Consider the following 27,865-nt stretch of genomic DNA (forward strand, 5'->3'; position numbering starts at 1 on the left):
ATACTATTATTAAATCATGATAAATTTCTTTATTCTGCACTGGATGGTTGAGATGAACTTAATATCTTTACAGTTTAGTAGGATAATATAATATTTTCTCTTTTTTATTTAATTAATATAATATTTTTTTTAATGACGTCGTTTGGGAATCAATTCATGGTTTGAGACCTTCGTGGAGGTCGCATGGTAATTTGAGTTTGAGGTGTTAAGTGGGTTGGTGAATAAAGACAAACGCTATAATCGGCCGCGTCGCAGACACAGACGACCATGTGGTTCCCATCTCTTTCTCTGCAATCATATATTTATAAATTATAGTTATCTCTTTTTATTATCTTTCTTTATTTTTTGATAACGATGTAACTTTTGCCAACGTTAACACCAAAAATCTAATAAAAAAAGGCCGTCCATCCGTCCAGCAAAACAAAAATCAAGCGTATTGTTTTTAAAATAACGCTATATTTGACAAAGTTAACGTGCAGTTAAAGGGTAAGACCTTATTCACTCAAACGTTTCGTTTTAAATTATTCAGTTTATCTTTCGTGAATTTAATAAATATTTACATAATTCTTTTTTATTTTATTTTTTTGGTGACCAAGTATCTGGCCAGCTTGCTTGCATGATCTATATTTTGTATTTTAAATTATTAAGATGTACCTTTCTTGAATTTAATAAATATTTCTTCATTTTTATTTTTTTAAACGATTGAGGGACAATTAGGCTATTCTCTCATAATCTTAAAGTTAAAGACCATGTAAGTTTTTCGGTGACCACTCTCGAATTTAAGAACTCATAAAATCTCTTTTTGTTCTTTGTTATGACTACTTAGTGATTTAAGTATTTCTTTATTTAAAATATTGGAATACCCCTTATTTTTATAATATTTAAGTTTTTTAAACTGTAAAACTCAAATCGAATTAGTATATCTAAACCCAACCATCCATGTAAAATAGTTAATTATATTTTTTTTTATCATTTGAGATATTCAAACCAATTTGTACGTACCTTAATTAATATTTCGGGATCTTAGAACTGTTGGTCCGATCAAAACTCTATAGCAGTCTCGTTAATATAAAGGGATTCAACTAAGAACTCAAATCTCTTTTTTTCTTTGACCTATCTAGAAGTTATAATTTTTTTTTAGAGCAAATGACATGTTCCCACTTGAGGTTTACCAATATCTTAAATTTATACCCTTGGTTTCATTTATTTCACATACCCACTCTTAATCTAACATCGTTTCTGTTATTTTAAAAGTTGAAGGGTAAAAGCGTCAAAACCCTATTTCTCTCAACTCACCACCATTGATTGCCCTCCCATCTTCTTTCATCTTCGTCCCTCCTCCGTTCTAACATAAGAACTTCATTTTACACTTTTTTTTACCCATCCTTCCTCTTCTTCTTCTTCTCTTTTCTCTCTCTCTTTCTTCTTCTCTTCTCTCTTCCATATTCTTCCTCTTTTTCTTCTTCTCCTTCTTTCCTTCTCTCTCTTTTTCTTCTTCTCCTTTTTTCCTTCTCTTCTCTATACCTTATTCTTCCTCTTCCTCTTCTCTTTTTCTTTTTCTCTTCTCTCCACCAGCTACTTCTCCTCGCCATCCCTACCAAAACCCCAATGCCATTTGGCCACGCTGCTCGCCGTTGTCACCCAACAGTCTTCTAGGTTTACGTCAACAATTTTTCTTTTTATTTTATAAGACATATAACTAAAAAAAAGTTTATTATTATAAGGTGAAAATGATTTGTGTACAAACATAATATTCGGATCTTTAATCAATAATCATGTTCATGTTGAGAATTATTCATTTTACCTTTTTTTTTTTTTAAGATGCACATGTCTTTAGTATTTATCTTTAATTTTCGGGAACAAACGAGGAGCAAACTGGTCAGGGTTTTGGTGGGGATGGTGAGGGGAAGTAGTTGGTGGAGAGAACAGAGGAAGAATCTAGAAGAGAGAAGAAAAGAAGAAAGAGAAAAGGAAAAAAGGAGAAGAAGAGGAAGAATGGGTATAAAAAAAAAATGTAAAATGGAGTTCCAGTATCAGAATGGAGGAGAGACGAAGAAGAAAGAGATGAGAGGGCAATCAATGGTGATGAGTTGAGAGAGATGTGGTTTTGATATTTTTACCCTTTAACTTTAAATTAAAAGAAACGGTGTTAGATTAAGAGTGACTATCTGAAATAAATGTAATCACAAGGATGAATTTGAGATTTTGGTAAACTTCAGTGGGAACGTGACGTTTGCTCTTTTTTTTATTTGCTGAAGTAGGTGCTTGTTATAGGGTGGAAAACAAACACTGAAATGACTGATCATCCAATTAATGAATCTTTCTTATTTGTTAAGATGCGGAAAAAATGAGCCACCGGCACAATGATTGAGTTTTATAAAATAGTGTGCAAATATCAGGTCAAATTTTTTTTTTACTTGGCAATGGAAGAGATAAAAAGGGGAGAAAAAGGAGGGTTTTTTTTCCGTAAATTATTGTATTTCTCACCAAACCCAAAGGAAAATATAATATTTAGACAATAGAAGGGCATTTTAAAAGTGGGTGGATATGAATTTGTCAATAAATCATTTTTTAAGGTGTGAACATTTCGTTTAACTCTTTAAATTATTAAGATGTATCTATGTTGACTTTAATAAATTTTTACATAATATTTCTTTATTTTTATTTTTTTAGTGAACGAAGGTGTTTGAACCAATTTGTATATACATCAATTAATCTCTCGAAACTTTAAAGTTAACGACTAGATAAACTCTCAGTGACTACTCCTATTAAGGTCTATGAGAACTCAAACTTAAGAGTTTATGAAATTTCCTTTTGCTCTTTTCTCATCAGATCACTTAGTAGTGATTTAAGTTTTTTTTTTTTTTTAATTAAAAATATTAGAATACCCCTTAGTTCTATATTATTTAAGTATTTTAAATTGTAAAACTCAAATCTAATCAATATACCTAAACCCAACCATCCATGTAAAATAGTTAAATATAATTTTTTTTAATTATCAGAAGTGTTCGAATTAATTTACACGTACTTTAATTAATCTTTTCGGACTTTGAAACTGTTGATCAAGTAAGAACTCTAATGACATCCTAAATTTTTTTTTTTTTGCTCTTTAACCATTGAGTCATCCAGGTCACAAATTTTTTTCATTTGCTACTTTGGTGGTTATTATGAGATTGAGTGATCATCCAACTAAAGAATCTCTCTTATTTGTTAATATGTGGAAAAAATGAGCCATGTGTATACAATGATTGAGTTTTATATAGTAGTGTGCAAATATAATGTAAATTATTAGTGGTACGTATGATGGAGTTTTCTAATAGGAGTAAATATTAAATCAATAACTTTTTTTATAAACTTTTTTTCATAACTCTGACGTGATAATTCATAATTGATAAATTTATAATTAATCAATAGAATTCATATAAAATCTATATGGGATCAGTTATAAATTAACTAATTATAAACTATCCTATCAGAATTATTATAAAAAATTTATACAAAAAGGTTGTTAGAGTATTATTTGTCTGATGGCACGAATAGGTCTGGGAGTTTTAAATTCTAGTGGTGTGACTTTGTGAGTGGAGGAGCAGAGAGTTTTTGCCTTTCAAGTGGGTGAGGCGAATGGGGAACGCTAGTTGATTTATAGATAGAGAAGGATTTGGAACTGTATGGGGTGGTGTGACACCTTGTGATTATTTTTAGATGACGAAAGAGATTGGGAGATATTTGAAGTGACGGTCTGGAGATCGACACGTATGGATAATAGATGACAATGGAACTGCCAAAGCAACTGCGTGTCAGATACGTTCTCACGTGAAAGTTTTTCAGTTTTCTTCTCCATGGGGCTCACCTCCTCTTGATTATGAAGGGGAATACCAGGACACATGTCTCATGTGACCTGCCGAAAGTTTTTTTTTTTAATATAATCAAGAGATTTTGCATATCTGTTTAAGATAATCATAATTAAAGTGATGTAACTTTGTAAGATATTCCGCCAAAATACTTGGAGTATTAATAATCCAATCAGACAAAACAAGTAAGCTTAATATGTTATTTTTCGATTAGGGAAAAATAATTACAGTACTATTCGACTTTTTGGTCAAACTGAATAGCAAGTACCCGGACAAATTGTAAAATAAATTTGGTTCAGTTTAGTTTGGTTTATCAATTTTGGATGATACTAAGCAAAAAAAACTAATCTCATAACTTTTCTTTCACAAATCTATAGTGACACTTGAGTTAATATTATTATATTAACTGATGATTTTGACTAAATATAAATGGTAGTTCTTTAGGGATGAATAACTATTCATTAATAAAAAACTGTTGTTCCTTCATAAAGAATAACTGTTCCATAAAAAGGAATGGTTGTTCCATTCATAATGAACAATCATTCCTTATGAAGGTTTCTTATGAATAGAACAGTTGTTCCTTTATAAGTAATGATCGTTCCTTTTAAAGGAATAATCGTTTATCCTTAAGAACGATCATTTTTTTATAAGGAATGACCGTTCCTTATGAAGGAATAGTTGTTTGTCCTTAAGAACGGTCGTTCATTCATAAAGAATGATCATTTGTTCTTAAAAAACGACCGTTCGTGTTTAGTCAAAATCATTTAGTACTTGACAACTCTCACATTGGGTTTATGAGATTCGTTTGTCAATTTATTTTTTGGTGGGGTGTTTACGTATATTAATTTTTTTTATGAATTGATAAATATGAGGATACATAAGGTCTTTCAAAATGAGTAATGAATATATGACTCGATGCGTTGAGACAAAAACTAAATAGTGGTAGTTGCCTAAGCTATCGTGTCAATGATATGTAGGACTAATCACTCCAATTAATTGGAGATGGATTAAGGAAAAACCCATGCATTTCATAAAATACTCTGTTGGGAAAGGGTGTTCATAACCATTTAGCCGAACCGTTTAACCGTTATTCCTGAACCGAAACCGAATCGATTAAGAGGTAAACCGGTTAATAAAAATGCATATAATATTTTAACCACTCTTCTTTGTTACCAAACAAACTTGAAGGACTTAGCTAAAGGGAGGCAGAAGAAGGGGATTTGAAAGTTAAAATGTTAAAAAATATATTTCTTGAAAATAGAGATATCAATGATATATGAATATCAATTAACTTTAATTAAAAATAAGATAAATATTATTTTAACAAAATATGGATCAAGGTTTTTATAATTAACGCAGTTGGAAAATAAAAGATAGTTGCCTAAACCTTAGGAACGAAATAACAATGAGCTGCTCTGAAGAAGCATGATGTATTATCGAATCGAATGAGGGGTGTAAAATTTTTTATTCAAGGGAAGAGTTGAAGTTCCTATGGGGATCAACATAAAAAGATAAAAAAAAAAAATTATAATCCAAACACCACATTGGCAATTATTCCAGCAGTTAGGCTTCCCACAATCTGGTACATAATTATTCTGTAAAAACCACTTCGTCTTGGAGGACCAACCTCACCGCCATAGCAATGCTGCATATAATTATGATGATACATGTTATAGTTCGGGCTGAACCAGAAGGGCCACCACCATAAACATAACCAAAATATGGGACCTGAGGTGGAGCTGGAGGAGGATGTGATTTCAGGACTGGCAGAAAGTTGAAACAAACTCGAAATGGATATCAAAAGTCAAAACAACAGATCCCACACCTGTAGCGCCAAGAACTACACTCATTTTCACAAACCATGCACCAACCAGACGAAGAAGGCTGCAGCGTCAAAGGTTGGTTCGGGTGCAGCAAGTGGCACAGTTTCAAACTTAAATGTTACCCCAAACTTATTAACTCCATACTTATAATTTATAAACCAAAGTATTAGTTAATGAAATAGGCTTTTAAACATTTGAACTTTAAAAAATGACAAACAAAACCCAAACTTATTTTTCACTGGTTTAGTTTGTTTTTTATTTTGAAACTTTAAAAAATGACAAACAAAATCCAAACCAAAATCTTAATTAATGAAATGGGCTTTGGACCATTCAGCATGTTAATTGGGCCTATGCTGGCTAAGGAACCTGTTGCTTGACGGGCTGAAGATGTTTTGGATCTGGGCGGTGACTAGACTTTCTGTGGGCTGGGCAGGGAGTATATTTTTGGGCCTGAAGCCTGCTGTTTTGCTGTACAGCTTCTTAGACCCTTTTGGGCAAGGCCATATGGGCTTTAGTAGAAAGTTGAGAAGAAAGGGATGCATTCGGGTGGGCCTGCTGACTTCCTTTTATTTTAGCCTTTTGAGTCTTGTTTTTGCTAAGGCCTGTTTTATTTGGGATTTCTGGTAAATGATTGTATATCCTTGTTTTTATTTTCGGTCTTTGTATAGTTTTCTTGGGCCTGCCCAAGGGTGATAGCTTGAAAGGGTGTCTCCTCTTTTAGGCTGTATTTTTTATTATTCTTTTCAATACAATAAGGAGTTATTAAAAAAAAAAAAAAAATTGAATAGGGCCACTAGCCCACTCATCAATATATTTACAGGATAAGGTAAGATTAGTTACTTTATTAAATCAAATTTTGTATGAATAATCATATAGAATGAGAGAGGAATATCAAGGTCCTTGATAACGAAATGAATAGTGAAGTCTTCTTCAATGACTCATTGTGTGCCATTTAGTTGAAATTAAATAAAGACAATAATCTTAGCTACAGAGTCTTCGTCAGTGATATGTAGGACAAATAAATAAAAAGATTAGTTAGTTTTGGGTTGGAATATTAGACCTATCTCTTACTTGTTAAATGGGAATTATCAATTTAGGTACAATATATTACTAAAATACTTAAAAAAAAAAAAAAAAAACACAAATTTCAAATCTTTTCATCAAAGATATCCTACAGTTAATTGGCGCTATGAAATGTTAGATTTGACTTCAGATTAACCTATCCAATCGCGAAAAAACTGTTTGAGGCCAAATTCAACCTACCTTCTTAAGATTTTTTTTTTTGGTAAACCCGTTAATTACCTCTCCCGTGTGACTCGAATATAAAACCCTATAACTAACCCCACGCCCTATAGTAATTGTCTCTCCCGTAACTCGACACAAACCCTATAACTAACTCCAAATTAAAGGGCTTGTCATGCTAACACAAGAAGAGAGGTAAGGGTTTTCATAATTCACGCAATTGGATAACGAAAACGAGTTGCCTAAACCGTAGGAACAAGAAGTAGGATATTAAGTGATATTTATTCAAGAGAATGCCAGCACTCAGACTATGAAAGAGAGAACTGATCAAATAAACACACAAATCTTACAATCAGATTATTCCGTAGGAGTTGATGTTGAAAATAAAAAACCTACAGTCCAACACCATATGGTAATTACTCCAGCAGTTAGGCTCCCACAATCTGGCAAATTAATTGGCGAGCACCTCTTCGTCTTGGACCAACCTCACCACCACTGTGATGCATATAATTACTAGTCCATGCTGATTAAGGATACGGACTGAACCCAGAAGGGCCACAACTAACCGGGCCGTGGTGCTGCCGCTGCAAAGGGATTTTGATTGCAGGACTGAGCCAGACGTTGACTTTGACGCACCACAGGAAGCTGAAACACACTCGAAATGGATATCAAAACAACAGATCCCACACCTGTAGCGCCAAAAACTGCACTCTCTTTTACAAACCATGCACAAACCAGGCGAAGAAGGCTGCAGCGTCAACGGGTGGTCCGGGTGTAACACGTGGCGCAGTTGCTGAGGGAACTGGGTGTATATTGGATGCACGTTAAACTCACAGTAGTTGCAACTATAGAAGAGGGCTCCGATGTTTTCGCGACACACATGGCAGAAACGGGATGGGTTCTGGAGAGAGTCTTCTGGAGTGCGGACAAGGAGGTTGAGTTGGTGTTGTGGATGCATGACAGAGGAGAGAGCCATGGGGCAGGTGGCACAGTATTCATGCAGATCAAAATCACACAAATTGCATCGATATCTTGTGCCAGCTCCTTTAGTATTGCATCCATCACACAAGTATTCTACGTCGTCATTTACGTTGTATAATAAATGGTTTGGATGGGTAAAGTGCTGCATAGTGGTTTTATCTGGTAATGGAAACTTAATATCTTTGAAACTTTTTCTGCCGGAAACAGATAGAAGGAAACTGGTTAAATAAAGAAAATTGGCAGATGGGTTGACTTGTTTTTAGTCAAGTCAAGGCCCCCCATAAATAATAATATTTTTTTTAACTCAGCTTATCTGAGTTATTCGCACTTTAATGGAGCTTGTTACATCTACTTATCGGAATAGGATGTTTTTAAATAAAATATTTGATTTAAATTTTCAACTATATATTTATACCATAAGTTTAAATGGCATTTCTCTATGATTAAAATATATATATTTGAGAGGAGGTGCTATCGACTTTCGACTACTTATTAATTTCTGGGCAAAATATTCAAGTTCAAATCCGCACCTGTTTCATTATATTTAATTATATACTTGTGTTCTTTCTTTTTATCATTTTGGTAAAGAAAAAATAAATCCTAGTTATTCTCATGTTTGGTTAAGAAAAATTAATAAACCATGCATAAATAACATGTTATGAATATCTATGTATATGCTTACAAAGGAAACGAAACTAACTCTGAAAATAGTTTAAGATGTTATATATATATATCAACTCATTTTAAGGTACTATAGGATTTAGATATTAAATTGAATTTTGTTTTTAAATTGTCATTTCACCTAAAAGCATATATAAGCTAGTAAGTAGTTACTCAACATTATATTAATTGCTATTTTTTTTTTTTAGAATTATTATTTTAGGATTATAAACAAAAAATCCCTTACTTAGCATCCAAGTGATGTGGATTGCATTTATTTATTTATTTTTAGTGACTATTTTGTCTGTACTTTGGTTATAGGAATGAACTTGGAGATGAGTGCTTCTATTAAACATGAGGATTTGGTGAAAGAGTTGCTAATTGACATTGACAAAAACCTGAGTTTGAGCCTTTTCTTTACCAATGTTGTATTTATTGGTCAAATACACATTCATCCATTGTATTAAGAATTTTCTTCTTGGCAACTTTGATAAAAATGAATGAAATGACTTCAATGGAATCCATTTCAGCTGAGAATTAATGGTCCAACCACTCTTTCAAAAGCTGCCCATGCGAAATCTGAGTTTGAACCCTGAAGTAGCCAAGTACAATTAGGGGCATAGCCAGCAATAATGTATAGGGGAGTCAAAGTTAAAAGAACAATACAATTTTAAATTAACATAAGCATAGATTTTGTATTTATAAAATTCTCATTAACTAGTACATTTATAATTGTCTTCGACAAGATTTCATCTGTTGAAAGTATTGTATAATGACTTCATTATCAATACTATCAAATATATCTTTCTCTATATACACAACTAAGCTATCATTCAACAATTGATCACTTATTCTATTTCGCAAACGATTCTTCACAAAATTCATTGTTGAAAATACTCTCTCTACACTAGCAGTGACAACGGGTAGAATCAATGCTAATTTCATCAACAAATAAACTAATGGAAATACTCTATCATTCTTAGTTTCAACCATTATTTTTGCCAGATCTCCAATCCCTTTCAATCCCATAAATTTGACATTAGAGTGCATATCTAAAATGTAAACATCAAGTTGAGAATCAAGTGTCATGAGTTCTAAGTCAGAAAAATCATCAGGATAAAGTTCGACAAGGCGTATCAATTTATGTTACAAACGATTCATTTGGACATAAACATGCCAAACAAATAAGCAATTTAGTGTTTACCTTATTGAAACGATTATTCAACTCTTGAAGCTGCATATCTAGGATATTACAAAATAATTCAATGTGGTAATGATGCACGTTTGTGATACCTTGAGCCTTACGTTGTGATCGCCCTTGAATAAAAAACTTGTCATCCATATTAGGAACATCAATGTCATGATTGGCACAAAAAGAATAAATTTTGCTTAATAAAGTCTCCCATCCATTATTCTTTATCAATTGTAAAGTTTGCTTACATGCTTCAACCAAATTCATAGCATTTACAATATGTTGATATTTCTTTGTAGTGCTTGAGAAAATTCATTTGTAAAGCCAAGTATGTCTTTCATAAAAAATAGACTAAACACAAAGTCAAATGATTGCATCAATTTAAATATGTTTTTTTGCATGAAATCTTTGCTCAGAGTTTGACCCATCTTTTGCCACAATTTCAAGAACATCGATAATGGATGAAAATATCAAGATTATGCCCATTAACAGGGGCGGAGGGAGGGGGGGTCAAGGAGGGTCAGTTGACCCTTCTTGACTTTCAAAAATTTTTGCTATGTTTTTAGAAATTAACCCCTATATAAAATTAAAATACCGAAAAGCTAGATTATATATTTATACCCAATAAATTACATTTTTTTTTTTTTGTTTTGGGGGCTATGAAACTAAAAGTAAACCCTTCGTTCTCCTGCTAAAAGTAAACCCATCATTCTCCTTCCCTCATACGTCTTCTTCCTCTTCGATAACCTATAAAGCCAATTCTTTTCCTTTAAGGCTTTATCCACACAAGTGTAATTTTCTCCTCCTATCAAGCCAACAAGTCCCTTTTTTCTTCAATTTTTCAGGTAATACATTTTATGTTTGTATTATTTTACTTTAAAAATTTAAGATTAAATTATAGATTAGGATTTAGGAGATGAAATTGTCATTGGGACCACAAATTGCATCCATTTTTTATTTATTTGTAATGATATATTGAAGTTAGAGGAAGTAAGAAGATAGTTTTTAAACTTATTTTGGACTTGGCCTTGGGACCACATTGTTTTACCCATTCCATAGTGCCCTTTCTTTTGTTTTTTATATGGAGAAGATGAGTTCTTGGGACCACATTGTTTTACTAATTTTTATATTTGTTATATANCTCTATGGGAATTTGTCATACATAAATGAAGATGAACATGAGATGACTCTCAGCTGTTAAATGAATTAATTGTTAAGCTAAGTTTTTTGATCATTTGTATTCAACAATAGACATGTTTTTCTTTTTCGGAAATATAACTGGATAATTTCTTCCCCCAAGAAAGCTTCGGTATGATCTTAGGCTCTTGTCTGTTCAACATCAATATTGCAGCAATTTGATGAAATTTACAGTATCAAATTCAAGCATAAAATGTTCCATATATTTACAATCCCCCTAATTGACTTTCTTTCATTACAACGGTGGTGTTGGTTGCATTGACATTATTTCAGAGCTCAGGAATCAGGATACTGTAAATTGATATCTATATATTATATATGTTGAACAATAACTACACGTATATAATATGAAGGTTAAGAAAACATCTTCAAAATATGAAACCCTATATATACAGATACATATACAAAGCTACGACTGCTCCTCATAGGAAGGGTGTATGCGTGTTTATAAGTTATTATGGCTGGAAAGAAGATGTAGCTTCTACAGATCAAAGCTATGGCTGTTGAAATGGAATATTGGATGATGGCTATCTCTGGTTAAACTGTGTGACCTGATTTCTTTTGCAACACTTGACTGAAGAGTCGGCGGACCACACACAATGACACCCACATCAACATTGCCCCATTTGTTAGATATGGATCCAAATATTTCTGCAGTAAAAAAGGACATCTCAGAGATCTCAATGCTTCATCATCCATTTGATATTTTCTCCTAAAGTATTTCCTATCCTGACATTTCTTTTTCCATATTTATATTAATTTGTTTATGTAATATATCATCATGGTTTTGTACCGAAAAAGAGAAAGGAAGTAAGAGAGAAAATACCTTTGAAGTCTGGTCTTGAACCATACCGAATAACAGTTGAACTGTTGGGATTCGCTGGTTCAATATCCTTGTGTGCCATAGTCTTGACATTCTGTGATCTGTCAACTCCTATCCCATCATCCTTATGTTCCACTCTTGCAGAATTTCTTCTTCCCCAGAGATGCCATAAACCGATCACGGAGCCTCCAAATATTAGAACACCAGCAACCATACAAGCTATAAAAAGAAGGCCTTTGTACCACCATGAATCTATGCTGAAGCGGTTTACGTAGAAGATATTCAACAAAGCCACCAAAATAATAAAGCCTACTGTAGATGAAATAACATATAGCCCAGACCATATATTATCTCCTGTACCAACCAAAACCGACATGGCACAACCATTGGAGACAGGATAAACAGAAGAGTTCATAGCCTTGTGCTGCATACCCTCTTCCTGCAGAAAAAAAAAAAATGAAATGCCAGAACTCAATTAATTGATTCTAACAAAAAAGTATCAAGGAAAAATTATATAGGAAAAATAATAGAAGAAACTTAACCTACCAAGGGAGGTTCTGATTCTCGAGTGACATATATGCAAGACTCAATATTTAATTTGTCAAAGTAAAATGGACATATTGACTCCATGTCCAAATTTGAAAGAAGAGGAAGCTCATTTGATTTCTTCACTGCCCAAACAATCAAAATGTTTCTTGGTAGACAAGGTTTCCCTTCCCTAAGACGGTGGAGAATATCACTTATGATAGCCAAGAATGGCGAAATTCCAATGCCACCAGCTACCAAGATTAGGTTCTCATACCTAAGAGAACATAAAGGCAAAGTCAAATCATCAGCTTATAAAGGATAAAACTTGCAATCAATCTGAATCTCCAGTAAATACAATTGTAATGTGTAATAACATTACAATTGATGATCAGCTATTATGCACAGACATTTGATCAAGATTTACTCTACATACATTAAGTGGTATGGCAATTCATGTCCGTATGGCCCCTCCACAGAAGCTGTTATCTTGGTATTAGGTAGCTCTTCTTCGGATTCAGCCTCCGATATGCTCAAAATATTTCCCCTTAACTTTTTTGTCCATTCTCCAAGAACCTTTATGAGAACAGACACATGATATTTACCATCTAGAGGACTAGAGGAGACACTGAAAGGATGCCACTGCAGCCAAGATAATTCCCGAATTTGAAGGAAAATGAAACTGAGGGCATTGTACCGCATGTCTGCATAGTTAAAGATGAACCAATTAATGATATGGTAGCTAAAATTTTTCAAGAAAATAATAACTTCATGCAGCATTATAGTTACTTGCAGGTTTTGAAAGAACCAATTCCACAGTCCCACAGGGAAGGCATGAGGCTGAAAGTACATCTACCGTCCTTCTTGATTGGCAGAACCGCAGAAAGCGATCAAGTATGAAAAGAAATATTCCTCCAGCAGCTATACTAAAAATAAAATCACCAACATGCAGTGCCAAGAAGACAACAAAGACTACATATAACTGATGGGTGTAGAAGAACAACTCGAAATATTGCTTTCTCACAGGATTAAGTGATGTCACCCACATCATCAGGCCAGCTAAAAGGCTGATAACTCCTGGAAGAATAGCAATACCAACATTTGCCCACTCCAGTAACTGCATGAAAAAAAATTAAAATATGCAATAAGGGAGTACTTCAGTCTTTTCAGTGAAGCACAAACATGTTTATGAATATGTATGCATTATATTTCGTCTACAAACATACATCTATTTTTAAGCACATATATTCATACGAGCAAGAGAATTAAGTGTGTAAGGACTCACTTCCTTTAGGAGGCGACCTTGAATAGCCCATGCTATCACATAAAATAGCCCATGAAGAGTGAAAAGCAGCATGGTAAGATGCCCCAGCCACACATGATATTTTGTAGCATGCTCAAAAGGGATGTCCACTAGGCGGAGAAGAACAGAACCTCTTGCAACCGGAAGAAACAAAAATGCCAAGCAAAGTAATCCAATCATACCAAAGCGAAGTCCAGACAATTCCAACATGAAAAGACTGAAAGTTCAAGGACACCAGGAAGTCAGCAAATATTATTGATCCTCATAAGTGAAAGAACAAGAAAGCTTATGAATTGCTAACACTAACCTCTTGAAGAATCGAAAAGGTAACATGCTACATGTTTAATGATAACAACCTACTGAAATTGTAGTGCTAGACCAGCAGAAGATTAACAAATAAATAAAAGAAAATTATGAGAACAAGAAATATTGAACAGTATCTCAAAACATATTCAAGTAGAGCTGCGGAGCAGAACATGTGTACGAACAGAGAATATCCATTACAGAGAAAAAAAATTCAGACATGTGAATGCGTAAGAATCTACGGTAGGACCAGTACAATGATAAGGCCAATGGATGTGAGAATCAAATTACTGGTTGAACTTGAAAAATATTGAACTACAAACTTTAACAGGGCTGAAGCTTCAAGCTTTCAAATTCCAATCAGACCAAATTTTGAACTGGACTTGTATAGAAATTAACTAAACCAAGTTCCAATTATTATATTTTATTTCTTCTAACATTTTTCATTATTTAAATTTGCAAACAATCAATTCAGATTGAATCCAGGTCATGCTTTAGCCAGTAAGAACAAAGTTAAAGTAGTCCTCATATGCAGTTTCGATTAAAAACAAAAGTAGGAGTCTTAAACAAGCAGTAGAAAAGAATTGATGGAGAACCATTCTAAAATGAGTGTAACCAGAATTAGTGGCTGACAGTATTTAGAGTAAAAAGAAAAAAAAAAAGATAAAGGAAAAGCGAAAAGCGAAAAGGAGAGCATTCATGAATTGGCAAAACCTATCGACTTCAACAAACTAAAGTTACAATAACCAATTGATTTCTAATAAAAGTAAAGTTTAACAACTAAAATCAATAAATGGGGCAATAGAATTGATCTATGAAAGATAAGATATGGTACCTTTTCTCTTTAGAAGGAATCTGGAACTTGGATAGGAGACTGATATTAGTCATGGTGTAAGCATAAACAGCCCAAATTACGAACACAACAAACAGGACAATCCCAACAAACTCAGCTGCAGATACAACTCCAAATGGTCCATCCACAAGCATAGGAAATGTCCACAACCGAAATCGCGGGTATTTTGAAGTCTTCTTCCTAAACATAAGTTCTATGTTACAAAATAACACATACAACAGACAAATATTCACTATCACAGAATCGCATACCTTGGGAGATCCTCTTCCCCAGAGATAATAAGATGCACAATGGAAAGAAAAGCAATAACAAGGACTGGTCCACTGAATGCCAAAAATATACTTCCTGCAATATTACAAAGTATCAAACTTGAGACGACTAACAAGACAACAGTAACAAAGATGAATTATAGAGAGCCAAAAGTTTGAATTTTCCAACCTGTAACACCGAAAACAGTTCCAGTGGTGGCTTGAATCCATTTCTCAAACAGTTGGGTACCAAATTCTGATGGGTACACAAAAATGAGAGCAATCCAAGCAACAAAAAGCACCCACATTAAAAACTTGAGAACCCATTTGACTGATGATACAAACAGAGACGTCTTCTTCACATAAAGAGCCTCAAGACCTTCATTTTGAAGAAGAGGTTCATCCATGGCAACAAAATCACTTCTTTTTTCTTTTTCAGAGTTTCTCTGGTGTGCAGTGAGCTGATGAGTGAACCCAGAAGGCCAAAGCTACATAAATACAAGTAAAGATGGGAAAAATTCCAAACTTTGTGGAACCCCAGTCCCATAAAAACCAAGTATATTAAGGATTTGTCGTTTTATACATGAAAAGAATTTGGAATTAAGGATAACTAAAACAAAGCCACACAAAAAAAGGGGGAGCAGTGTCCACTGATTGCTTAAAAAATCTGATGAGAAATGAATTCCCACCAGAATTAACAAATTACAAGTGTGGACAAATGAAACTTGCAGCCCTCTGAGTTTTGGTGATGGTACTAGTAACAGAACTGTTACTTGTAAGGAATCTTGGAATGAGTGGTGGCTTTGATTCCAAGTAATACAAAGAATTAAAAAGAAAAAAAAAACATAAAACATAAGGTGGTTGTGACTTGTCAATTGTCAAATGTAAATTATTGAGGGAGAGAAGGTCCACTAAATCTGTACCTTAATCATAAATAACCAGAAATGAAGCTTTCCATTACTCATCTCATATCATTAGTAATTTCCCATTCAATGGCAATTGGGAGGTAGCCCCTTACAAACCTTGAATCATGCCAAGAAACTATTAAAAATCATAATGTAATGCCTTCAACTTTAACTTCTTTTTAAAGCAAGAATTTTGCACGAGGAGATTATTATAATACAAACTGACAATTTTATTTCCTTCAGTAACTTTAATCATGGTCTACACATTTCAAAGTTGAAAAAGAGCCCCTATTGTGTATGAACACAATTCTCTTAATTTCGCATTTCAAGTTGAGAAGCAGGCTTCTGCAATTAATCATTATATTAACATTATTTTAAGTCCTTTATTTTTAACCCCTGTTTGTAGCCTACTGGAACTAGTTATTAAATGTTACTTTAGTACAAACTCAACATCTCGTAATTATTGAGAAGAAACCACAAATCAAGCACAGTTAAACTGTTGAAGATTTTTTAGGTTTGATTATTTCTCAGTAATTATCTATCATTAAGTTGCTGATTGTAACTGCTTATTCTCTCTTTATGTTAGGCTATCAAAATCAAGTCAATTGTTATTCTAAACAGTCTTTGACACTTTGAATGAGAATCAAAGTATGCTACTCAATACAAAGCTTTTGATTCTCCCTGTTTTAACACCATTGAATTGATGAAAAAGATAAATCTCGCACAGATAATATAAAATATGTGAAGTAACAAAATCACAACTCTATATATATTATATTGATTCTTTGGTCAAACAAACCTTATAAATTGTTACATTATTCGAACTTTCAATTCTTATCATAAGATTGATCCAATGGATGAGAGTCATTTATGGTCAAATCTGTTTTACTAATAAAAGTATTAAGAGAGTCCAATAATACAGTGAATGCAACGATTTCTCTCTTCTAATTTGATTACATGTTTTTTCAATCATGAAGTTGAGAATGCAGAAAACACGTTTACTAAATACCCATGTGGTTTTTAATTTAGCTCATATTTAGGGGAAGCTGGCTTAATAATTTGATTTCACTTTTAAGAAAATCCCCACGTTGCTTAATTGGTTATCATTAAAATAAACACAAAAGATTTTTGGATAGAGCTTGCACTTCAACATTAAGATTTTTGGTTCACCATGAACTTGAAGAAACTAGAGCAAAGTTTTGTATTTGTTGATTTACTGTTCGTCAAATTGTAAAATTTATTAAGAGTTAACCATATGTTCCTAACCCAAAAAATGGCCCATTGACAAATTTATACCCGCCCACTTTTAAAATACCTTTTCACTACTCAAATATTATGTTTTCCTATGGGTTGGGTGGGAAATATAGCGATTTAAGAAGAAAAAAAACCCCTCTTTTTTTTTTTCTTCTTAACCTCTTCCATTGCTGGCAATTGCCATCGATGTTGGGGAGTGCCGGTGACTAGAAAATAAATAAACAAATTACAAATATTATAAATAAACATTCTTCAATCGTCTTTGAACCCAACAAACACAAAAACCGAAGAATCAGACCTAATCAATCGATCAAAACTTGAAAACCCTAGGGTGGAGAAGTTTCAATCGCAGACGATTATTGAGCAAATGGAATCAAGAATGTTGGGCCTTTTGAAGAGGAAGATCCAGGGAGTCGATTGGTGGTGGCAAGGATGATTTCTAACACCGAATACGGCCGGAAGTCGGCTTGGAAGTTGAAAGGTAGCGCGGTGCATGATCGGTGATCGACAAACAAGGGACGATGATAGAGGTAAGGGTTTTCTAGAGTGGATCGTGGGGAGTGTGATGTTGGTGTCTGGGGGAATTTCTAGAAAAAAATCGATCGAAAATCCAGCTTGAAGAGTCGGCCGTGAGAATGGAGGTGGTGGTGGGAAATGGTGAGTGATGATGGCAAATGGAGGCTTGGGCTTTGTATAGGAGGTGATAAGGATTTTGTGGGTGGTCTCAGAAGTAATTTTGAACACTAGGATCGGCCCAAAAGAGGCAAAAATCGTGACTGTGGTGCTGCTAACGTGCGTCATCCTTTTCTTTTCTTCTTCTCAAACAACTAAATATTTGTTGACCATTCTGCCCTCAATAATAATGAACTTTTGACCATTTACCTTTTCTCATAATGAAAATTACTAACAAAATTGTGCTGGACGGATATGAATTTGTTAACAATAATGCTTGAGTTACCGATTAAACTACCGATTTGACATACTGAATTGAGTTAAATTTTGAGATTTGGGTAATTGGGCAGGTGGATCGATATGTGAAAATCGGTAGGCTGATCAGTAAGTGTAGTATTACTGATTTGTTAATGGTCATTTTTTGGGAACATGTGTTAACTCTATTTATTAATGATAAGACTGAATAAACATAATAGAAAAGGCAATAATTTTTTTCTACGAACGTCATTTTCTGAAAATCTTGATGACAAAATGGTGGGATCTGCTGATGGCCACATATTTGTATTGATGCATAAAGAAACCGATTGAGTTCACTCATTTAATTATATCATTCATAGAAGGATGCTATTCTCTGAAGGAATTAATCGACTGGTTTTTGCACTTAGTTTTTATGTTAGAATCACCTTTTTCATGATTAAAATTAATTAGAATTTGAAAGGTTTAGGCTTTGTATATAGCAGAGATTTAATATCAACTTATATGATAAACAACTTGTTTCAATATGCAGAAACTACAAAATATTATCTAATATCTCTGTTTCTGTGAACCAGGAATATGTATGAAGCATAACCAACAGTCAAATGGAAGATTGGATTGTAGATATATGATAAACAACTGGTTGTTGTAACTGCAGCTGCGTTTGCATCCTAAGTTTTTTCAATCAAATCAGAAGCAGTTGATACAATATAATATGAACTGGTGCTGATCATGATCATGATTAACCATTAGTTTGTTTGTTAATTTACAAACTGAAACTATGGCTGTGGAAATGAAAAATTGGACGATAATGTTTTGTTCTCATCAGATTCAATGACCTACATTCCTTAGCAACGCTTGATTCAAGAGCTGGAGGACCACATACTATAACTCCCACATCAACATGGCCCCATCGCTCACTTATGGATTCAAATATTTCTGCCACCATAATCACAAACATGTCAGTTTCAGCATTATTAACATAAAGATGCATGTAAAATTGTCTTTTAATTACTTGGCATCCTCTAATATATTCCGGAATTTAAAAAAATCAAAACATCTGCATAAGAGTAGCGAATTAATGTATGTTTATCCTATTCACTATGAAAACCTATAGAACATACGTATTGTCTTGTGATACTACGTCAGTAATACAATCGCCGTACCATACCATTAGGATCCCACATCGGGATCTCACACCCACCAAGTTTAGTACTTAAGCCTAGAGGCTATCCCACTTATCAAGCCGGTCTTTTAGATTGAGCTCTCTCTTGGGGTTGAGTACTAATATTGGTGTTTTCGTTGAGAGTTGAGCTGCGGAAATGGCTATTTATAGGCTAAATTAAGGTGCAACGTTCTCTTCTTAGAAGAAGGTGTTGCATCGAATAACTGATAGGTGAGTGAAGCCGCTCAAAGAGGGAAATGGCTACCGTCGGGTCAGTTTCGAAAAAGTGAAAGTCGTCGTAGACATCGGCTCTTGAAGGGGGGTGCAATGTTAGGATCCCACATTAGGATCTCACACCCCCCAAGTGTAACACTTAAGTCTAGAGGTTATCCCACCTATCAAGCCGGTTTTTTGGATTGGGCTCTCCCTTGGGCTTAAGTACTAACACATACCATAGATTTTCTCCTATCTCTTTTCTCAAAAATAACTGAAGAGTAATAAATGGTAGATGCAGAAAATGTACCTTGGAGATCTGGTCTTGAACCATACCGAATTGTTGTTGAAGTATATAGATCTTGACTTAAACAATCCTTATCTGCTGTAGGATGTTCTATTTCATTATGTTCTATTATATGATGATCCTCACCATTCATTTTCCTTTCTGAGAGATGCCATATCCCAACGACAAGTCCTCCAAAGATTAAAACACTGACAACCATACATATTACAAAGAGAAGGCCATGGTACCAACCCAAACTTAAGTCTTTAGGGTTTATGTAAAACACATTCAACAAATACACCACAGCAATGAAGCCAAGTGTAGTTGAGATTAGATATATCCCAAACCATATATTATTATTTCCTGTACCAACCAGAACAGACATGGTTTTTCCTTTGTAGACAGGGCTAACAAAAGAGTTTGTGGCTTTGAATTCAACTAGTCTACCCTCCTCTTCATCCTGCAGTTAACAGCAAAAAAAATTAACCAATGTTATAAGTCCACCATTATTGTTACGAGTCCATCGTTGTAATTTTATAAAATTCAACGATAAACTTATAAAAAGACACTGATATCATAATTGTATTGTAAATGGACTGATAATGAAAGTAGTGGACCTACCAATGGAGGTTGAGATTGCTGGGTGACATATATTAGGATATCAAGATTTACTTCAATATTGGAGAAGTTCCTGTTGATCAGGGAAAGAAGAGATAGGTGGTTTGATGTTTTCACTGCCCAGACAATTAATATATTTTTCACTAGACAAGGTTTCCCTTGCCTTTTTCGATGAAAAATATCACTCAATACAGCCAGAAATGGTGAAATCCCAATGCCACCTGCTACTAACACAAGCTTTTCATACCTAAAACAACAAAATCAATTACCAAGTCAGTCCAAATTAATATTTCAATATAATTAAGTTGGTCTAATTACAGATAATTAATGACTTACATTAAGTGGTGTGGTAATTCATGTCCATAAGGCCCCTCAACAGAAGCTGTTATCATCCTAAAAGGAGATTGGAGATTTATTCCGTCTTGATATAATTCAATTACCGCAGAAACATTTGAGATATTTTCTTCTATATTTTGTGTCCACTCACCAAAAGTCTTTATCAAAATAGAAAACTGATGTTCACCAGTACCACTGACAGATGAAACACTGAAAGGATGCCATTGCAGCAATGATGCTTCTCGAACTTGAAGGAATATAAAACTAAGGGCGTCGCAGTGAAGACCTGCAGAAAAAAAATTAACCTAGTTAATTCACTTATATTATATATAATATATAGTTGGACTCTTATGCAAAGTATCATATTTTTTCAAAATAAAAACCTCATTAATTAGTGTTGAATAATGATTTACCAAATTTTCATCAAAGATAATAAAATTTTATCGTTAGCGTTAACTGTCAACCACAAAGATAATAAAGTCATTGTCAAGATTTAAAAAATGGATGGACATCCAAATCAGAAAATGACACTGCACATGCATATGTATACAGATAATACAAAAGCCCTGGAAGTAATTACTTTGAGGTTTAGAAAGGACCAGTTCTACAATTCCACCGGGAAAGCATGTGGCTGAAACTATATCAACAGTCTTTCGAGATTGGCAAAATCTCAGAAATCGATCAAGCATATAGAGGAATATAGTTCCAGCAACTATGCTGAAAAAGATTACACCAACATGCAAAGCCAAGAAGATGACAAATATTATGTAGAGTTGGTGTGTGTAAAAAAAGACTTCGAAGTATTTTGTCCTCACGAATGGAAGTGAAGTGATCCACATCAACAAACCAGCTGTGAGGCCAATAACACCTGCAAGATTGGCTGTATCACTTTCCTGCCACTCTAACATCTGCAAATTGTACATAAAAGTTAGCTTTAAATACACATCTCACTCGTGATTATATTAATTGAAGTTAGATATAATTTGTCAAACCGTATATAGTTGATGTGATACGCTTGTCTCACATAATTATACAATGAATAGACACTTGTGAACTAATTATGGGGTAACATACATATTATATATAATATTGATGTAACAAATAATTACGACGTAAAAGTTTTTAAATCAATAACAAAAGATCCTTATAAGATTTAAAATAGGAATATAGAATATGTTATTCATCTATTTCAATCCAACGGTTAATTGAGAAAACTTGAAATATCTTAATGAATGTTAATAATTTGTTATGTGTATATATACATTACCCCAAATTATTTTTCAAGCAAACAATAAATATTAATTCTGAAAGAGAATAAATTGAAGGATGACTCACTTTTTTAAGAAGATCTCCTTGTAGTGACCATTCAATTACATAACAGAGTCCATGGAGAGTGAAGAAGAGCATAGTGAGATGTCCCAGCCATACATGATATCTTGCAGCATGTCCAAAAGGTATATCAATGAGACGAAGAAGAATCGACCCTCTCGCTATTGGAATAAACAGAAATGCCAACAAGATTATCCCAATCTGCGCCAAAGAAAATCCCCAGATATCCAAAATGTAACAACTGGCCACGTCCCAATCACAGCAAACAAGTTAGTCATGCAGTCATAAATAAAGGAATTAAATTATATTTACTGGGATAACGTTACTCTCCATCCAAACCATTAGTTTATGATATTCAATCAATCTTTGGATTATGATCCAAAGGTTTAGGTTACGTACATTTTTTGTGTGGTTGTTGTGAATGGGGACTCATCTTTAACGGAGCTAAGATTCTGAATGGCATAAATATAAATACACCAAACAAGGTATACAGCAAAGAGGAGAATTCCAATAAACTCAGCCGCAGAAACAACACCAAGAGGTCCATCCACAAGAAGAGGAAATGTGCATAACCGGTAACTTGGAGCCTTCTTCCTGCAAACAAAAATTAATTGTATATTCATAAAATTATATACAATTATTCAATCTCTCCTACAAACATTCTCATTTTTTCAATATCCGTACCTCAACTCTTACTTGTGAGAGTTAAGCTCATTCATACATGGGGTAACTTTGACAAGTAAGATTTTTGTTTTTTAACGAGAGAAACAACAAAATCTTACGTGTGATCATAAGTTAACTCTTGTTAGCAAGAATTCAGGTCCAGACTTTAAGTCTATACTTGAGAATTTTTGTATATATAATTAAGAAGTACCCATTTACAGAACATACTCTTGGACTTTCTGATCCTTCCCAGAAATGATAAGATATGGTATCGAGAAAAATGCAATAAGAAGAATGGGGCCGCTGAATAATAAGAACACAGGTCCTACAAAATAAGTTTAAGATATTAATAAGAAAACAAATATAATTAAAATTAAGAATATAATTGAATAGAAGAATAACTATTACCTTCAAGCCCAAGAAAAGTTCCGGAGGAGAAAGAGGTGGCACTCAAAATAAATTCATACGTCAAGTTGAGTGGGAACAGAAAGGCAAGAACGACCCAAGTAATGAAAATAAGCCACGTTACTATCGTGAGAATCCATTTGAGTGAAGATAAAAAGAAACACTTCTTCTCGAGATTAACACTTGGAAGAACAAGAAGAAGTTGTTCTTGAGCTGAATGTTCATCCATGGAAAACCTCTAGCTAGCTTCTATAATATGCATTCATCATGACCATTACAAAGAATATTTATACTGCAAAATTTAATGCATGCATGGTGAAATTTTTTTTACTTTATTGAAGAAGAAACCTGTCCACAACTTGATGTGACTGCAACCTAACTTTCATGAGATCGATAGTTTAACTTACTAGTCCAATCATGGTGGAATATCAAATTTAATTTCTATACGTATGGCTTGTATGTGTAATGAGACTTCATATATAGAGTAAACTAGATGTTCCCACCCAAAGTTTAGCGAAACCCCTTGGTACCCTTGATTTCGTAAATTTCACATTCCCACCCTTAAATGGACGTCGTTAGTGATGGATGGGTTCTGACACAGGGGCAAAGGGCTCTTTTACCAAACTGCCCTTACACCTCCTTCTTCATCATCTCCCCTGCCACCATCACACGAACCCCTGTCCTCTTCTCAACAAAACACACCCCACCACCAGCCGTCCCCACCCACCATTTGCTGTCCACGATCTACTCCAGGGGCCGCACGACAGTCGTACTTTGCGACGTTTCCCTCTACAAGTCGTCAGTTTTTTCCCTCCGCACGACAGGGGCAGTCGTGCGTAGATGTGGTTGGGTGGGTGAGGTTTTTTGTCGAATAAGTGGGGGGCGGCTTGGGAAGGCAGCTGGGTCAAGGTGGTGGATATGGTTGACAAACAACACACAATCAAACTCCCACAAACTTCCACAATCAACACACTTCCACAAACTACACACACACAATCAACAAACTCCAACAAATCAACAAGCAATCAAACTCCCACAAGCACTCCCGTAACACAAAACTCCAACCAATGGCGGCAGGGACTCGCGCGATTGAACGTGCAATCGACCACGGCAAGGCGAAGGGGTAGTGGAGATGGATTTGTGATTCGTGCATCCATCCCTCCCGTTTCGAGACCAGACACCGCCTAGCCAGGAGAGCCCAGCCGTGATGGCGGCAATCTCGGTTGGGATCTCCTGGCCAGCGGTGGTAGAGGGTGTTGACGATGCAGCTGGAACTCAGCGCCACCACTTGTCGCCGGCCAAAGAGAGGAAACATAAGAAGAGAAGGAAAGGGAAGGGAAGAGAAGAAGATGGGAGGCCTTGGTGAAGAAAGACTGTAGAGAGAGGGAGACAACGAGAGGAACAAAGAGAGAGAGAGCGCCACAGTGAATGAAATGACCATTTTAGCCTTAACGGTTTAAAAAATGAAACGGCATCCATTTAAGGGTGGGAATCTGAAATTTATGAAACAAGGGGTACCAATCGGGATTTGGCCAAACCTTGGGTGGGACATGTCGTCTACTGTTATATATATTTGTTCCATTTATATTGATCAGGGTTAATGTTAATTTCAACTTTGTATTAACCCTTAGAATACGATAAATCAACCTTTTAATCATAATCCAACGGTTCAAAAATAGGATAACGATACCCAATAACTGAAAAATATCTACTCTATCATCTATAATTAATCTTGTATCCAGGACTGAGTGTAAGTGTATGGTAGAGCAGACTAGCAGTATCCAAGCCTGCAATTTTTGAGCCAAGAGTTCAGACAATTGCCCATTATGTCAGTCTCTTCGACGTCAATTCTAAATTAAATGTGTAGAAATTGATGTTTTCACCAACTAACCATAAAGAAAATGTACCTTATAATTTATATAGAGATAGTAATAAATTTCGTGCAGTCATTGTCATTAAAATGCAACAAACTAATTCCCTGGTTCATATTTTCTTTGGATAAGGAAGCATTACAATCGTACCAGCTGATGTTGAAGATGACACATAGAATTAATTCTCTGCATTATTGTTGCCGAAATGAAATGCACCTTTCATACATATCCATTCATTAACTAATTGGTAAAGGTGAACGATTGCATTACGCCACATTAATTTCTATACAATTTCATCAATATTCAATCAATCTTGTTAATCTTATATTAATTTAAATAGTTAAAAATTAATCAACGAAACAAACTAAACAAATTAAAGAAGATGAACTTTATAAAAAAGCAAATTAAAATCATTGTAAATTAAATTTACCAATTACTTAGAAGAAGGAAGATGAGCTTTATATGTATTATAATGATGGAGAGACGCAATAAATTGCATTGTATTAGTTTAATATCTAATTCTAATATCCATTTTAGACAATAATATTTTCTAAATTCTAATATCTAATTTTATACACATAAGTCTTCCTACATATCTAACAAGTTACTAATGTTATATCTAACAAGTCTTACTATAAATTATAATTAATTTGTAAATTCCATAATAGATTTTTGTTGACTATTTATAATGTAATGAAGTAATGTATAAAATAATCATTGAATTGTAAAATAATAATAATAATAATAAAGATAAAAAATTGTATCACATTTTTAAGTCCAAAAATTAAGTTGATATAACTTGACCTCATTCATAGTAAAACGTCAATGGTATGCCGTAATTGTTTCCTTAATCTTCATAATTAGCAAATTGAATTGGGTTAATTAGCCTAAGTGCTTAATGTTAAAGCATTTAATTAATCTTCGTAATGCTACGGACACCGACGTTTTACACCGAAATGTTAAACCAAACGACGTATCACCTGAGTCAAATAAGCTACATAACACGTTAAGTAATATTTCGTAAATGAACGGTCATTCTTTTGAAATGAACTCCAGTCCATATTATATGGACAAGAGTCTATTTACTATGAACGAGAGTTCACCTATAATGACGCTCGTCCAGAGTTTAAATTAAAAAAATTAATAAAAAAATAATAGATGTCTGTCCATATATTATGGATGGGCGTAGGGCGTCCCTACTTAATGGATATACGTCCTGTTAGATGGACACCCATCTACTGTTTCAATTTAAAAAAAAAATTACAAACAAAAGTAATCTCATTCTTTTAGCCAAAGTCTATTAACATTCATGACACCTATTTAGAGAGAAAGAGGGCGGGATTGGCAGTTGTTGCAGATGACTAGGAAGAAGAAGAGAGCCCAGACCTATACAACTACAGAAAGTGCTGCTCCTTTTCCTTTTCCCTCGTCCAGAAACTATGATAGCCGACCTAAGCGGAACCAATCAACACAATGATCGGTCTAAAAATGGTCAAGGCCCTCCTTTTATCCCAACACACACGTACACCTATTTCTTTACTTTATTTTTTATTTGGGATGGTGGATCCCTTGGCTGCATTGATGTATGCATGACACTTGTTTTTTACTTTATTTTTTATTATAGATGGTGGACCCTTTGACTTTATTGATATAAGCAGTTCTAAGTGATAAACTTCTTTTTACTTAGTGTTTGTGTTTAAACGTAAATAGAAATAGGAGTTTAGATGAAGAAAATAAGAGGAACATTGCGGGAAAGAGAAGATTCTATTATAGAGTAGAGCCCTTATTTAATGGACATGCATCCATCTAAGAGAGACACCCATCTATTACTTTTGTTTTTAATTTTTTTTTTTAATTTAAACTATAAACGGACGTTCTTATAAATAGACTTTTGTCCAAAAGTAAGGACGTTCATCTATTTTAAATGAACGGTTATCTAATAAAAATAGACCGTCGTCTATATTTGATAGACAACCATTCATTCGTGAAATATTTCTTAACATACTACATGGTTCGTCTGACTCAGATGATATATTGTTCGGTTTAACATTTTGGTACAAAGTGTCGATGTCTGTAGCATTATTGTTAAACAAAAGTGCTTCTATCAAATATCATTGTCATTGTCATTTGATATGAGATTATCCTGAATTTTACTAGTCATTTTCAATTGAGATTAAAGTAATTAAGTATTTGATTAAAGTAATTAAGCATTTGATTATCTCTTGAGAATTTTCTTATATAAAAAATAATTTTATCGATAAAAAAGGAAAATATGTAAATCATTTAATTAAGTGTGTATTTTAACTTTTTTTTTACATGTTTAATATTAATAACTTACATTGGCTTTTTAATTAAAATAACACTAATATTTTGATATTTCAAAAAAAAAAAAAAAAAAAAATCTCTGTGAAGTTAATTATTTTGACCCCGTTGACCCCGCAGAGAATTCGGATAAGTGATGAACAGAGGATGAAGGATCTCCCGATGCACAAGAGTGAATAGGCATAAATCTGCACATGAAAAAATGGGCCTCCCCTGCAAGAGTCTACAACCTCGTCTGGCCAAGCCTAATTACATTGACGCAAGTGAAATTAGTCTTTCATTTGTATACCTATACCTTTTGTCCACCCCAAAGTTAAATTGGGCTTTTTTCAGCAAGGCCCAATTAAGCTTGGCCCTCAATTATTTTTCACTTAATCACTAATTCATTAGTCATTTAATTACATAATTTTTAAAAAAAAAAAAAAACAATGATTCACGAATAAATAAAATTACAATTTCAAATTTTACTATGAATATGAATTTAATATATTTCAGTATCTTTAGAAACTGAAAAACTTCTATAAACATCATCATAGATAGTTAACATGTCTCTGAGAAAATTAATCAACC

The 27,865-nt window shown here is 33.9% G+C and overlaps 2 protein-coding genes across 2 annotated transcripts; both read right to left on the bottom strand.

Annotated features, from left to right (window-relative positions):
* Nucleotides 1-11,164: 11,164 nt before the first annotated feature.
* On the bottom strand, nucleotides 11,165-15,752 carry LOC116111966 (ferric reduction oxidase 7, chloroplastic-like). The gene is made up of 9 exons (XM_031398139.1): nucleotides 15,192-15,752; nucleotides 15,005-15,098; nucleotides 14,736-14,933; nucleotides 13,580-13,814; nucleotides 13,084-13,411; nucleotides 12,731-12,998; nucleotides 12,316-12,571; nucleotides 11,773-12,208; nucleotides 11,165-11,597 (listed from the first exon to the last, which is right to left on the bottom strand). The coding sequence occupies exons 1-9, from the start codon at nucleotides 15,406-15,408 to the stop codon at nucleotides 11,428-11,430; spliced, it is 2,202 nt and encodes a 733-aa protein (XP_031253999.1). The 5' UTR covers nucleotides 15,409-15,752; the 3' UTR covers nucleotides 11,165-11,427.
* A 2,963-nt stretch (nucleotides 15,753-18,715) lies between these two features.
* LOC116111940 (ferric reduction oxidase 7, chloroplastic-like) lies at nucleotides 18,716-24,400 on the bottom strand. Its single transcript, XM_031398101.1, has 9 exons — nucleotides 23,106-24,400; nucleotides 22,926-23,022; nucleotides 22,434-22,628; nucleotides 22,041-22,275; nucleotides 21,286-21,613; nucleotides 20,706-20,991; nucleotides 20,373-20,616; nucleotides 19,776-20,211; nucleotides 18,716-19,026 (listed from the first exon to the last, which is right to left on the bottom strand). The coding sequence occupies exons 1-9, from the start codon at nucleotides 23,329-23,331 to the stop codon at nucleotides 18,854-18,856; spliced, it is 2,220 nt and encodes a 739-aa protein (XP_031253961.1). The 5' UTR covers nucleotides 23,332-24,400; the 3' UTR covers nucleotides 18,716-18,853.
* Between the last annotated feature and the right edge of the window lie 3,465 nt (nucleotides 24,401-27,865).

Source organism: Pistacia vera, unplaced genomic scaffold, assembly GCF_008641045.1.
Source record: "Pistacia vera cultivar Batoury unplaced genomic scaffold, PisVer_v2 Contig655, whole genome shotgun sequence".
NCBI classification, from domain to species: domain Eukaryota; kingdom Viridiplantae; phylum Streptophyta; class Magnoliopsida; order Sapindales; family Anacardiaceae; genus Pistacia; species Pistacia vera.